Source organism: Borostomias antarcticus (assembly GCF_949987555.1).
Source record: "Borostomias antarcticus genome assembly, chromosome: 18".
Lineage (NCBI taxonomy): Eukaryota > Metazoa > Chordata > Actinopteri > Stomiiformes > Stomiidae > Borostomias > Borostomias antarcticus.
Window position 1 is genome coordinate 496,818 of NC_140251.1, and position 15,000 is coordinate 511,817.

Here is a 15,000-nt window from a genome sequence, read left to right on the forward strand (position 1 = left end):
TCCCACCAACCACATGATGTTATTATGTCCCGTTTACCCCTCTTACATTCCAACCAACCACATGATGTCCCTCTGTCTCTCAGTCCCACACCTCAGGGACCGCCTGCCACACGGAACGCAGCGCCACCAAGTCACGGGTAAACAAACAAACAACGCAGCACCACTAAGTCACGAGTAAACAAACAAACAACGCAGCACCACTAAGTCACGGGTAAACAAACAAACAACGCAGCACCACTAAGTCACGAGTAAACAAACAAACAACGCAGCACTACTAAGTCACGAGTAAACAAACAAACAACGCAGCACCACTAAGTCACGAGTAAACAAACAAACAACGCAGCACCACTAAGTCACGGGTAAACAAACAAACAACGCAGCACCACTAAGTCACGAGTAAACAAACAAACAACGCAGCACCACTAAGTCACGAGTAAACAAACAAACAACGCAGCACTACTAAGTCACGAGTAAACAAACAAACAACGCAGCACCACTAAGTCACGAGTAAACAAACAAACAACGCAGCACTACTAAGTCACGAGTAAACAAACAAACAACGCAGCACCACTAAGTCACGAGTAAACAAACAAACAACGCAGCACCACTAAGTCACGAGTAAACAAACACACAACGCAGCACCACTAAGTCACGAGTAAACAAACACACAACGCAGCACCACTAAGTCACGAGTAAACAAACACACAACGCAGCACCACTAAGTCACGAGTAAACAAACAAACAACGCAGCACCACTAAGTCACGAGTAAACAAACAAACAACGCAGCACCACTAAGTCACGAGTAAACAAACAAACAACGCAGCACCACTAAGTCACGAGTAAACAAACAAACAGAGATGATCAGATGAAGGTGTTAATGTAGGTAGTGTTAGTTACCGGTCGTTTGTCTTCCCAGGTCACTCCCCGGAAGCTGCTCAACACCATCACAGTGAGTGTTCAGCTCTGCCCTAGTCTCAACACCATCACAGTGAGTGTTCAGGGGTCTCATGCTGGGCCCTAGTCTCTCAACACCATCACAGTGAGTGTTCAGCGCTCTCATGCTGGGCCCTAGTCTCAACACCATCACAGTGAGTGTTCAGCTGTCTCATGCTCTGCCCTAGTCTCAACACCATCACAGTGAGTGTTCAGGGGTCTCATGCTCTGCCCTAGTCTCAACACCATCACAGTGAGTGTTCAGCGCTCTCATGCTGGGCCCTAGTCTCTCAACACCATCACAGTGAGTGTTCAGGGGTCTCATGCTGGGCCCTAGTCTCTCAACACCATCACAGTGAGTGTTCAGGGGTCTCATGCTGGGCCCTAGTCTCTCAACACCATCACAGTGAGTGTTCAGCGCTCTCATGCTGGGCCCTAGTCTCTCAACACCATCACAGTGAGTGTTCAGCGGTCTCATGCTGGGCCCTAGTCTCTCAACACCATCACAGTGAGTGTTCAGCGGTCTCATGCTCTGCCCTAGTCTCTCAACACCATCACAGTGAGTGTTCAGCGGTCTCATGCTCTGCCCTAGTCTCTCAACACCATCACAGTGAGTGTTCAGCGGTCTCATGCTGGGCCCTAGTCTCTCAACACCATCACAGTGAGTGTTCAGCGCTCTCATGCTGGGCCCTAGTCTTAACACCATCACAGTGAGTGTTCAGCGCTCTCATGCTGGGCCCTAGTCTCAACACCATCACAGTGAGTGTTCAGCTGTCTCATGCTCTGCCCTAGTCTCAACACCATCACAGTGAGTGTTCAGCGGTCTCATGCTGGGCCCTAGTCTCTCAACACCATCACAGTGAGTGTTCAGGGGTCTCATGCTGGGCCCTAGTCTCTCAACACCATCACAGTGAGTGTTCAGCGGTCTCATGCTGGGCCCTAGTCTTTCTGACGCCTATATTTCATGTCACTGAGTCACGTATTTGTCATCTAAAACCCGTTTCCTGTTTCAGCAGCGGTCCAACCACACCATGACATGTAAGTGGATGTTTTTCACGCGTACACAACTTGGTGTGTGACCTCATTCTAAGATGCTTTCAGGTCTTACTCATTTTCTTTGTCAAAGTCAACTTTATTTATATATAGCGCTGTTCATACAAGTGAATGTAGTACACAGTGCTGTACAGAACACATAAAAACAGTTAAAATGGTAGATAATACAAAAAGATATAAGAATGTGTTCTTAACAGACCTTCCTGGATAAATTAAGGTTAAATCTACCTTGTCCACCCTGGATGTTAACATGGCACCACTGCCAAGACAAACTTATCAGGCTGTCATCAAGGATAGTAGACTAAGCTTCACTGAATGAACCAACGTTCTCCTCCTCCTCCTCCTCCTCCTCCTCCTCCTCCTCCTGCAGCCTCGGCCCTGCCCGCGCTGAGCACCCGACGCTCCAGTAACTTCAGCCTGGTGGGCTCCCACAAGATCACCCTGGCCTCCCTGGGGCAGAGCAAGTTCCCCCTGGACAAGGTACCGGCCCCGGCCCCGGGCCCCTCAGGGCTCTCAGTAGAGAGATGGCTGGTCTGGGATCAGCAATGCCTAGATCAGCACTCCTTCTCTGAGAGGCTGGCTGGTAGACCAGCTGCACACCTGACTGTTTAATCACCTGGGCAGCCGGCACTGTTGATCCACCCACTCACGGTCACGGGGGGTTGAGCACGGCCATTTTGGGACCTTTCAACCGGTTCTGTTGTGCAGAGAAGCCCAGTGCTCTGATCCTCTTTCCTCATGGCTGTTGGCTGTTTTTCACACTGTGTTAAGACCACCTGGGCGGGGTCAGTGGTGATGTAATTGGTTTCTCCCTTCCTGCTCTCTCTCTCTCTCTCTCTCTCTCTCTCTCTCTCTCTCTCTCTCTCTCTCTCTCTCTCTCTCTCTCTCTCTCTCTCTCTCTCTCCACTCAGATGAAGTTTGAAGGCAAAATCAGGAGACTCCTGGGAGATGAGTTTCAGGAAAAGGTTTCACTCCTTCTTCACTTGGTCTCTCTTTTCACTGCTCTCTTCTCTCTCTTTGTGGAGGACCAGCATGCAGCTTTGAGTGTGGTTACCTCCCCCAGAAATGTGCTTCAATGAGACTGCATGCTGAAGGTTGTGTGTGTTTGAGTGCCATTAACGTGTGTGTGTGTTTGTTTGAGTGCAGGCCGTGTGTTTGTGTTTGAGTGCAGTGTGTGTGTCTGTGTTTGTGTGTTTGAGTGTGTGTGTGTGTGAGTGCAGGCCGTGTGTGTGTGTTTGAGTGCAGTGTGTGTGTGTGTGTGTGTGGGCTCTGAACCCGTGTGTGTGTGTGTGAGTGCAGGCCGTGTGTGTTTGTGTGTGTGTGTGTGTGTGTGTGTGTGTGTGTGTGTGTGTGTGTGTGTGCTCTGAACCCGTGTGAGTGCAGCTCTGTGACCGTGTGACTCCGCCTCCCCAGGTCCCCTTCCTGTCCCCCCTGGAGGGCAGCGTCTACCTGCGCCTGGACAGCGAGGGCCACTCCAGCGTCCAGCACCACGGCTTCCTGGTGAGGACCCACTCACTACACAGACCTCTATGGGCGTGTGTGTCTCAGGAGGTAGAGCGGGTCGTCAATGACCGCAGGGTCGGCGGTTCGAATCCCGCCTCCTCCTGTCTATATGTCGAAGTGTCCTTGAGCAAGACACCTAACCCCAAATTGCTCCCAATGAGCAGGTTAGCACCTTGCATGACAGCTGCCGCCATTGCTGTGTGAATGTGTGTGAATGGGTGAATGAGAGGCCATTGTAAAGCGCTTTGGATAAAAGCGTTATATATGTGCAATCCAATCTATTTACCTCCTAGTTTACCAGGAAAACATGTATTCCTCCGTCTTCATCTGTTTTTTGTGCTCTCTCTTGATTTCCTTCTTTTTTGGTCCCTTCTGTCCTTCTCTCTACCTCTCTCCATCTCTGCAGACCATGTTTGAGGTGATAAAGGGGTTTGGGGCGTGGCACCGTCGTTTCCTGGTCCTGGAAGGGGGTCAGCTGTCCTACTGGAACCACCCTAACGACCAGGGCAACAAGGTGGGCGTGGCAGAGCACTGCTTCTTTAAATGAAAAGTTTTATTGGAGTTCTACAGGACACTGTTCTTGGAAATTGTGTTTGTTTGTTTTAGTTTGGCTGTTCTGAGACAGACAACATGGGACCGACCTGAAAGGGTAGTTCTCTAGGCTGACGTACTAGATAGTGTGTGTGTGCTGACCTCTCTCTCTCTCTCTCTCTCTCTCTCTCTCTCTCTCTCTCTCTTCTCTTTCCCTCATCCTCCGTCCCTCCTTCCTCTCCTTCTCCTCCCAGCCAGAAGAGGGCAGCATCTCCCTGTCCAGCTCCTCCAGCCAGAGTGTGAAGCCTGTCAAGAGGGACTCTTGTGCGCGACCTTTCACCTTTGAGCTGGTCAGCAATGTACAGACCCAGCAAGAGGGTGACCCCAGTGCGCCGTCCAAGTAAGGGAACTACGTCATGACTAGACGAGTTAAAGAGGCCTGGTAGCAGGTCATGATGGTGCTGGACCAGACGGTGTACTGAATGTGAATGTGAGGGCTTGGTACTGGACCCAAGGCCGCCCCAAACGGACTCTTCTCAAACATAGACTTCAGAACCCAGAGAGAGAGGCCAGGAGAGGGACTCAGTCACCTTCTATTGGTCAGGTACATCTGCGTGTTCCAGGAATCTGTTGCAGCTGTGGGGAACATATTGACGGGTGACTGGTGTCAATGTACCTGGCCGCCGGCTCTGGTCGTACCTGGTCTCCGTTACTCATCCATTGTTCAGGGCTGAAAATGAACACCTGCCACCGGCCAAATGCAGGGAAAATGTCCAATTGGTGACTAGATTTCAGAAGGCTATCTGAAAAAATATATATACTTGGCCGGTAGATTTTTTTCATCTACAGTCCCCTTGGCAGGTGACTCACCGTGAGCCAAAAAGTTAGTTTTCACCCCTGCCATTGTTAAATGGATAAATGGTAAATGGACTGCACTTATATAGCGCTTTTCCACCTTAGCGGCACTCAAAGCGCTTTACAATGGCCTCTCATTCACCCATTCACACACACATTCACACACCAATGGCGGTAGCTGCCATGCAAGGTGCTAAGCTGCTCATTGGGAGCAATTTGGGGTTAGGTGTCTTGCTCAAGGACACTTCGACATGTGGACAGTCGGAGCTGGGATTCGAACCACTGACGCTTCAATCACTATTCTCCTGACCGCTACCTTTCTGTACAGTCTGTTCTGACCCTCAACCCTGAGTAGATCCTGTCCATCCCTCTCAGATGTACCTTTTTGCTCCCAGTGAGCAGGTTAGCACCTTGCATGGCAGCTGCCGCCATTGGTGTGTGAATTTGTGTGTGAATGGGTGAATGAGAGGCCTTCATTGTAAAGCGCTATATAAGTTCAGTCCATTTACCTTTTTAAACACGCGTTCTCCTAGTCCCGGAGTTTGATAGATAGTTTGACGTCAACAAGGCCTCCAATTGGTCATCTTTTTCAAAAGAACCCGCCCCTCCCTCCTGTCAATCATGATGTAGTCCCTCCCTCCAAACATGACTGGTAGGTGTGGCGAGATAGAGACCCTGATTGGTCAATACATTCGGGCGCGGTGCATTCTTTGAATCCAAAATACAGAGGCAGCGGTAAACACGGAGATCCAAGTTTGTTCTCAGAGCACTTCTGTTACTGATAGCTGAAAGGATATTATGCCAATTTTACCAAATAAAGACAAAAGCAAACTACCTATCCCACCTTTAACACTGATACCACCTACCCCACCTTTAACACTGATACCACCTACCCCACCTTTAACACTGATACTACCCACCCCACCTTTAACACTGATACTACCCACCCCACCTTTAACACTGATACTACCCACCCCACCTTTAACACTGATACTACCCACCCCACCTTTAACACTGATACCACCTACCCCACCTTTAACACTGATACTACCTACCCCACCTTTAACACTGATACTACCTACCCCACCTTTAACACTGATACTACCCACCCCACCTTTAAAAACAGACCTGTTGTTGTTCTGTCAGGTGCTGGTTCTCTTTATAACAGACCAGTTGTTGTTGTTGTTCTGTCAGGTGCTGGTTCTCTTCATAACAGACCTGTTGTTGTTGTTCTCAGGTGCTGGTTCTCTTTATAAACAGACCTGTTGTTGTTGTTGTTGTTCTCAGGTGCTGGTTCTCTTTATAACAGACCTGTTGTTGTTGTTGTTGTTCTCAGGTGCTGGTTCTCTTTATAAACAGACCTGTTGTTGTTGTTGTTGTTCTCAGGTGCTGGTTCTCTTTATAACAGACCTGTTGTTGTTGTTGTTGTTCTCAGGTGCTGGTTCTCTTTATAAACAGACCTGTTGTTGTTGTTCTCAGGTGCTGGTTCTCGGCGGACACGCGGGAGGAGCGGGCCGACTGGATGGAGAAGCTGAACCAGGTTCTGTTGGACATCCACACCTGGAGCCACCGGAGCGTCCGGGCCAAGCAGCCCTCCTCTGGCCCCGGGAACCTGAGGGAGAGCAGCCTCTAGTCTAGTCCAGCAGAACCCAGCAGAACCCAGCAGAACCCAGCAGAACCCAGCCCACGCCAGCCACGCTTATCTACCGGTTCTGAGTATTATTGGGAGATTTCATCTTGTTTTAATCCGAGGTTATCGGCCTATTTTGTTTTTGGTGATCGTTTACGTTTATGATCTGAGTTTTGATCTGTCACTTTCAATAGCTCCTGGTTTATAGGGCTTCATCTCGTGGCTTATTATTATTATTAGAAATATTGGATGATATAATGTACATGTAATGAAGTATATATCGTTCTCTTTTGGTCTTGAACCAGGCAGTTAAATGAGTATATATATATATATATACCAATAAGTATGAAAGCTACAGCAGCTCAGCAGAGCACTAACACTAACACTACTAAACTGAGTCATCCAGAGGGGCGGGTGTGGCTTAGACAGGGCAGACCAACCAGCCAAGGCCTTCCAGAGCGCCCGCGCCAGAGCGCCCAGGCCAGAGCGCCCAGGCCAGAGCGCCCAGGCCAGAGCGCTGCAGTCCCATGTGGTTTTATTCCAAGGCAGAGATGCATGTAGCTGACGCAGAGGCCACGGTCACATGACGCAGAGGCCACGGTCACATGACGCAGAGGCCACGGTCACATGACGCAGAGGCCAATGTCGGACGGCCAAGTCACTCTGAATTAGTTCAGTCATCTTGAGCACATGGACTTGATTACCAAGATGAAAGCTTGTTCTGGGAGGGGCTTGAACATGAGCATCCTGTTTCCCTCCACTCTCAGAACGGGTCAGGCCGACGCCCCTGACGATCAGAACAGGGGTCAGGCCGACGCCCCTGACGATCAGAACAGGGGTCAGGCCGACGCCCCTGACGATCAGAACAGGGGTCAGGCCGACGCCCCTGACGATCAGAACAGGGGTCAGGCCGACGCCCCTGACGATCAGAACAGGGGTCAGGCCGACGCCCCTGACGAGCCAGAAGGGAAAGAGTAGCAGGTAGATTAGAATAGATCCCACATCTTAACTATATATATATATATATGTTTATTAATGAAGTTTTCCCCCTGGTTCAGTGAGGCTGGTCCTGTCCCAGCAGACGGGCTGAGGAGCAGAGCAGATCTGACCTGGAGCCATGTGCATCAGAGCAGGGGTTAAAGGTCATATGACCCATGTGCATCAGAGCAGGTGTTAGAGGTCTTTCTGACCCATGTGCATCAGTGCAGGGGTTAAAGGTCATATGACCCATGTGCATCAGAGCAGGTGTTAAAGGTCTTTCTGACCCATGTGCATCAGAGCAGGGTTAAAGGTCGTTCTGACCCATGTGCATCAGAGCAGGGGTTAAAGATCTGACCTGGACCCATGTGCATCAGAGCAGGGGTTAAAGATCTGACCTGGACCCATGTGCATCAGAGCAGGGTTAAAGGTCTTTCTGACCCATGAGCATCAGAGCAGGGTTAAAGGTCTTTCTGACCCATGTGCATCAGAGCAGGGGTTAAAGCTCTTTCTGACCCAGACGGTTCCATCAAAGCTGTTATTGCGGCCCGTGTTTAGTTCCGCTGTGGGAATTTGACACCGGAACAGAACCGAGATAACCCCACCAGCCCTCTGACGGGCGGACAGCGCTGCTCTGGGACTCGGATCAAGCTGCTAGTCAACCTGTCATTTCCTGCTGTGATTGACTCTCTTTTTCTCTGTCTCTGTCGTTTTTATGGATGTAATTAATGCACTTGATGGAAGGTGCTCTTGAAGAAATAATTAAAATGCCTCAGCACAGTGTGAACATGGTCTGTCTTATTGTTCCTCATTCCTATCCAGCCCTCCCTTCATAGTCAGCGCAGTCTCAACACCAGACCCATGAGACTCAACACCAGACCCATGTAGTCTCAACACCAGACCCATGTAGTCTCAACACCAGACCCATGTAGTCTCAACACCAGACCCATGTAGTCTCAACACCAGACCCATGAGACTCAACACCAGACCCATGGGATAGTCTCAACACCAGACCCACGAGAGTCTCAACACCAGACCCATGGGATAGTCTCAACACCAGACCCATGAGAGTCTCAACACCAGACCCATGGGATAGTCTCAACACCAGACCCATGGGATAGTCTCAACACCAGACCCATGGGAGTTATTACCTCCCTTCATAGTCAGCGTAGTCTCAACACCAGACCCATGGGAGTTCTCTCGCTGATACACTACGTCAGCTACGCTAACTACATTATTGCATGCTGCACATCTCTCTATGGGTCTGGGACACCATGAAAAAACTGGTGTTCAAATCCTGGCAATTCATTGGTGGTGCCCGAATCCTGCTGACACCAATCAGTGACGACTTTAGTGATCAGGTGCTCCCACCCAACCTGACCCCGCCCATCTAACCTGGGCTAGCGTCTCTCATTTGCTGCTACAACCTGTCACTCTTTCAATTTTGACCCCTAGACACACCCCCTAGACACACCCTCGGAACACCAGCCTGGGCTGTGAAGTGGCCCAGACTCTATAATGTAGCATGTGGAGCGCAGCGATTCAGAGTAATGAGAGTCAGGAGAGAGACAAGCCAACCCTGACCTCATCCGTCATTCCATATACAGTACAGCTGGGGGATATTAGCATATGAAGAGCAGACCTGTGTTTGAGAGAAGGAGAGATCAGTCCTTGGCTGTGTTCCGAATCGCATACTTATACTACTTACTACCAGTACCTACTACAGCTGCCCTTAGAAAGTATGTACTTTGCAAGCAGTGGGACATACTACCTTGTCATAACATTGCGCCTTGAAATTCACCCACATCCGTCGCTGTCCATAACGCAACATTCGTCTACAGCTGTCACGACTCACACATGTGACGCACATTTCCGCTGCGCGCAGGATCAGAATGGCCAGAAAAGCCTGCTGGCTTGCATACTGCAAAATACAACCGGATGTAGTAGGACATCCTGGTATTTTTGCCATACTGCATGTGTCATACTATATTGAGACATACTACATCCTGTTTGGGCATCCTATATAGTATGTGATTCGGAACGCAGCCCTTGGCTGAATGGTGTCTGGTTGAGCAGCAGGAAGTCAAGCCTAGGTCAGGAATGTCAGACAGGAAGTCCTCCCTGTGTTTGGTCGCTGCTACAGAAATAGACTTCCTGTTCCCATGAGTGCCTCGGGGACGAGGCGGGCCGGCGTTTTGAGGCTCAAGGTGATGACAGCGCGGGCGTGGCCCCGGGGCACAAGCTGTTACTGGACAGAACCTTCCTGCTGGAGTGTTCTACCTAGAATAATTAGGTCGGCCTGTTTGAGAACATGCTGCCTGGCGTGTTCTCTAGCTGCGTGTTTGCAGCTGTTGTAATGTAGGCCTACAGCTCTGGAGCAGTAGTAATGTAGCTCTGGAGCAGTAGTAATGTAGACCTGCAGCTCTGGAGCAGTAGTAATGTAGACCTGCAGCTCTGGAGCAGTAGTAATGTAGACCTGCAGCTCTGGAGCAGTAGTAATGTAGACCTGCAGCTCTGGAGCAGTAGTAATGTAGACCTGCAGCTCTGGAGCAGTAGTAATGTAGGTCTGGAGCAGTAGTAATGTAGGCCTACAGCTCTGGAGCAGTAGTAATGTAGCTCTGGAGCAGTAGTAATGTAGACCTGCAGCTCTGGAGCAGTAGTAATGTAGACCTGCAGCTCTGGAGCAGTAGTAATGTAGGTCTGGAGCAGTAGTAATGTAGACCTGCAGCTCTGGAGCAGTAGTAATGTAGGTCTGGAGCAGTAGTAATGTAGGCCTACAGCTCTGGAGCAGTAGTAATGTAGCTCTGGAGCAGTAGTAATGTAGACCTGCAGCTCTGGAGCAGTAGTAATGTAGGTCTGGAGCAGTAGTAATGTAGACCTGCAGCTCTGGAGCAGTAGTAATGTAGGTCTGGAGCAGTAATAATGTAGACTTGCAGCTCTGGAGCAGTAGTAATGTAGGTCTGGAGCAGTAGTAATGTAGGCCTACAGCTCTGGAGCAGTAGTAATGTAGACCTGCAGCTCTGGAGCAGTAGTAATGTAGACCTGCAGCTCTGGAGCAGTAGTAATGTAGGCCTGCAGCTCTGGAGCAGTAGTAATGTAGCTCTGGAGCTCTGGAGCAGTAGTAATGTAGCTCTGGAGCAGTAGTAATGTAGAGTAACAGCTCTGGAGCAGTAGTAATGTAGGCCTGCAGCTCTGGAGCAGTAGTAATGTAGGACCTGCAGCTCTGGAGCAGTAGTAATGTAGGTCTGGAGCAGTAGTAATGTAGGCCTACAGCTCTGGAGCAGTAGTAATGTAGACCTGCAGCTCTGGAGCAGTAGTAATGTAGGTCTGGAGCTCTGGAGCAGTAGTAATGTAGGTCTGCAGCTCTGGAGCAGTAGTAATGTAGACCTGCAGCTCTGGAGCAGTAGTAATGTAGACCTGCAGCTCTGGAGCAGTAGTAATGTAGGTCTGCAGCTCTGGAGCAGTAGTAATGTAGGTCTGGAGCTCTGGAGCAGTAGTAATGTAGGTCTGCAGCTCTGGAGCAGTAGTAATGTAGGCCTGCACTTCTGGAGCAGTAGTAATGTAGGTCTGGAGCAGTAGTAATGTAGCTCTGGAGCAGTAGTAATGTAGACCTGCAGCTCTGGAGCAGTAGTAATGTAGACCTGCAGCTCTGGAGCAGTAGTAATGTAGGTCTGGAGCTCTGGAGCAGTAGTAATGTAGGCCTGCAGCTCTGAAGCAGTAGTAATGTAGGCCTGCAGCTCTGGAGCAGTAGTAATGTAGACCTGCAGCTCTGGAGCAGTAGTAATGTAGACCTGCAGCTCTGGAGCAGTAGTAATGTAGGCCTGCAGCTCTGGAGCAGTAGTAATGTAGACCTGTAGCTCTGGAGCAGTAGTAATGTAGACCTGGAGCTCTGGAGCAGTAGTAATGTAGGCCTGCAGCTCTGGAGCAGTAGTAATGTAGACCTGGAGCTCTGGAGCAGTAGTAATGTAGACCTGTAGCTCTGGAGCAGTAGTAATGTAGGTCTGGAGCTCTGGAGCAGTAGTAATGTAGACCTGCAGCTCTGGAGCAGTAGTAATGTAGACCTGCAGCTCTGGAGCAGTAGTAATGTAGACCTGCAGCTCTGGAGCAGTAGTAATGTAGACCTGGAGCTCTGGAGCAGTAGTAATGTAGGTCTGGAGCTCTGGAGCAGTAGTAATGTAGGTCTGGAGCTCTGGAGCAGTAGTAATGTAGGTCTGGAGCAGTAGTAATGTAGGTCTGCAGCTCTGGAGCAGTAGTAATGTAGGTCTGGAGCTCTGGAGCAGTAGTAATGTAGGTCTGGAGCTCTGGAGCAGTAGTAATGTAGACCTGCAGCTCTGGAGCAGTAGTAATGTAGGCCCACAGCTCTGGAGCAGTAGTAATGTAGACCTGCAGCTCTGGAGCAGTAGTAATGTAGGCCCACAGCTCTGGAGCAGTAGTAATGTAGACCTGCAATTCTGGAGCAGTAGTAATGTAGACCTGCAGCTCTGGAGCAGTAGTAATGTAGGCCTGCAGCTCTGGAGCAGTAGTAATGTAGACCTGCAGCTCTGGAGCAGTAGTAATGTAGGTCTGGAGCTCTGGAGCAGTAGTAATGTAGACCTGCAGCTCTGGAGCAGTAGTAATGTAGGTCTGGAGCTCTGGAGCAGTAGTAATGTAGGTCTGGAGCTCTGGAGCAGTAGTAATGTAGACCTGCAGCTCTGGAGCAGTAGTAATGTAGACCTGCAGCTCTGGAGCAGTAGTAATGTAGGTCTGGAGCAGTAGTAATGTAGGCCTACAGCTCTGGAGCAGTAGTAATGTAGGCCTGCAGCTCTGGAGCAGTAGTAATGTAGGCCTGCAGCTCTGGAGCAGTAGTAATGTAGGCCTGCAGCTCTGGAGCAGTAGTAATGTAGACCTGCAGCTCTGGAGCAGTAGTAATGTAGACCTGCAGCTCTGGAGCAGTAGTAATGTAGGTCTGGAGCTCTGGAGCAGTAGTAATGTAGGCCTGCAGCTCTGGAGCAGTAGTAATGTAGCTCTGGAGCAGTAGTAATGTAGACCTGCAGCTCTGGAGCAGTAGTAATGTAGGTCTGGAGCAGTAGTAATGTAGGACCTGCAGCTCTGGAGCAGTAGTAATGTAGGTCTGGAGCAGTAGTAATGTAGGTCTGGAGCAGTAGTAATGTAGGTCTGGAGCAGTAGTAATGTAGGTCTGGAGCAGTAGTAATGTAGGTCTGGAGCAGTAGTAATGTAGGCCTGCAGCTCTGGAGCAGTAGTAATGTAGGTCTGGAGCAGTAGTAATGTAGACCTGCAGCTCTGGAGCAGTAGTAATGTAGACCTGCAGCTCTGGAGCAGTAGTAATGTAGACCTGCAGCTCTGGAGCAGTAGTAATGTAGGCCTGGAGCTCTGGAGCAGTAGTAATGTAGGCCCACAGCTCTGGAGCAGTAGTAATGTAGGCCTGCAGCTCTGGAGCAGTAGATTTTGTGAGTGTTGTTCAGCCCGGTTCACATACAGGATTCACAACGCGACCAAACCGTTCTAGAATGTTTCAGAGGAAAATTGCAGCGGTGTGAATTACCCCGTCGCAGGTCGGCTGAAGCTGTTATGTGGTCGCAGCCGTGGGTTACAGAGTATTTTACAACGGCTGCTAGCCAATCAGAATCAAGTATCCAAACTCTCCATTGTAGAAATGGCAATTAAACATGACCAATTAAACAACCTAGCATCAATTAAACACTCATCTTCAATGCAAAGATAAGACAGTGAGGAAAGAGTCCAGCGGTCCAAAGTTCAGGGTGTGACGGCCCCAGAGCCAGAGCTGTTGGCTGTAGTCTGGTCCTCTTGGCATAGAGCAGAATGTTCTGGAGAGGTCCGGGAAACAGACAGACAACACTGGTTTCGAAGGGGGGGGGGGGCGGGGGGGCTTGGTACACTAATAAACAAACTCCCTCTGAGGGGCAGTTGTGAAACGTCGTAGCCTGTTCCAGAACCCTACAGCTGTGGAACTCTAGAGAACCTCACGGGTTCTCATAACTGACCCTCCACATTGGTGCAAACTTTACTCTCTTTTCATTTCATGCAACTATCGGCTCTAGCCTGTTCTGTAGAAAGTTGTCCAATCTGAGTTCACTGAGGATCCTATGTTCGTTAGTGTAAACCATAACGGCTTTAGGTACGCCATGTTTTAATGAGTCCCCAGCCCCACCCTCCAGAGGATAATAAAAGCCGTTGGGACGTTAAGTGGGTTCTAGAACCACAGCACACCAGACCAGCTCTTTATTTCTCTCCTCTATCTGGGAAAACTTATTTCCTAAACGCCAAAACGTCCCCGCCCTCCCCTCCCCCCCTTAACCCCTCCCCTTTCCTGCCCCCTCTCACCATCCCTCTCTTCTCCTCATTCTAGCCCTCCCTCCCCTCTCTCTCTCTCCCCCTCTCTCTCCCCCCCTCTCTCTCCAGACCTCCCTTTCTTCCCCCTCTCTCTCTCCAGACCTCCCTTTCTTCCCCCTCTCTCTCTCCAGACCTCCCTTTCTTCCCCCTCTCTCTCTCCAGATCTCCCTCTCTCTCTCCAGCCCTCCCTCTCTCTCTCTCCCCCCCTCTCTCTCTCCAGACCTCCCTCTCTTCCCCCTCTCTCTCTCCAGACCTCCCTCTCCCTCTCTCTCTCCAGACCTCCCTCTCTCTCTCTCTCTCTCCAGCCCTCCCTCCCTCTCTTCCCCCTCTCTCTCTCCAGACCTCCCTCTCTCTCTCTCCCCCCCTCTCTCTCTCCAGACCTCCCTCTCTTCCCCCTCTCTCTCTCCAGACCTCCCTCTCCCTCTCTCTCTCCAGACCTCCCTCTCTCTCTCTCTCTCCAGCCCTCCCTCCCTCTCTTCCCCCTCTCTCTCTCCAGACCTCCCTCTCCCTCTCTCTCTCCAGACCTCCCTCTCTCTCTCTCTCTCTCCAGCCCTCCATCCCTCTCTCTCTCTCTCTCTCTCTCTCTCTCTCCAGACCTCCTTCTCTCTCTCTCCAGCCCTCCTTCCCTCCCCCTCTCTCTCTCCAGCCCTCCCTCCCTCTCTCCTCCCTCCCTCTCTCTCTCCAGACCTCCCCCATGCTCCGTCCCTTCCTGTCGGCCTCTGTGAGGAGGATGTGTATGGGGGTGTGTGTGGGAGTGTGTGTGGGAGTGTGTGTGGGAGTGTGTGTGTGAGAGAGAGAGGAAGACTGTCAGTAGAATGGATATGTGCCTTCTCTCCTGCACCCTCCCTCTCTCTTCTCTCTCTCCCTCTCTTCTCCTCCGTCTCTCGGTGGCGTGCTGCTGGCCCTCTGGGTAGGGCGCTCAGACGGGCGGGCGGACGGACGGACTCAACTCAAGTTCAATGTCAGACGGGAGCCGGAGCGGGGACGAGCCCGAAGGTAACAGACCTCCTCCTCACACTCCAGACGCTGCGCTGACCAACCCCCACCTCGCACCACAGAACTACTAACACAGACAGGACAGCTTGGGTGAACATGAACAGTGTGTTTGAATGGGAACGTGGGGCTGTTTTCTCAAACTCTCTGAGAGGAATGTTGTTGTGTGGGA

The 15,000-nt window shown here is 50.6% G+C and overlaps 2 protein-coding genes across 2 annotated transcripts in view; both read left to right on the plus strand.

Moving 5' to 3' along the window:
• anln2 (anillin, actin binding protein 2) overlaps nt 1-6,509 on the plus strand; it is a gene marked incomplete at its 3' end in the record, with an annotated part of 26,773 nt that extends 20,264 nt beyond the window's left edge. Inside the window, exons 19-27 of the mRNA XM_084453190.1 lie at nt 84-137; nt 918-950; nt 1,951-1,972; nt 2,358-2,467; nt 2,899-2,952; nt 3,401-3,487; nt 3,897-4,004; nt 4,276-4,421; nt 6,356-6,509. Of these exons, the coding sequence (XP_084309316.1) occupies nt 84-137; nt 918-950; nt 1,951-1,972; nt 2,358-2,467; nt 2,899-2,952; nt 3,401-3,487; nt 3,897-4,004; nt 4,276-4,421; nt 6,356-6,509 (768 nt within the window). The remainder of the gene's footprint in view (nt 1-83; nt 138-917; nt 951-1,950; nt 1,973-2,357; nt 2,468-2,898; nt 2,953-3,400; nt 3,488-3,896; nt 4,005-4,275; nt 4,422-6,355) is intronic.
• An 8,285-nt stretch (nt 6,510-14,794) lies between these two features.
• Nucleotides 14,795-15,000, plus strand: part of exoc3l1 (exocyst complex component 3-like 1) — a gene marked incomplete at both ends in the record, with an annotated part of 16,059 nt that continues 15,853 nt past the window's right edge. Inside the window, one exon of the mRNA XM_084453195.1 lies at nt 14,795-14,831. Within this exon, the coding sequence (XP_084309321.1) occupies nt 14,795-14,831 (37 nt within the window). The remainder of the gene's footprint in view (nt 14,832-15,000) is intronic.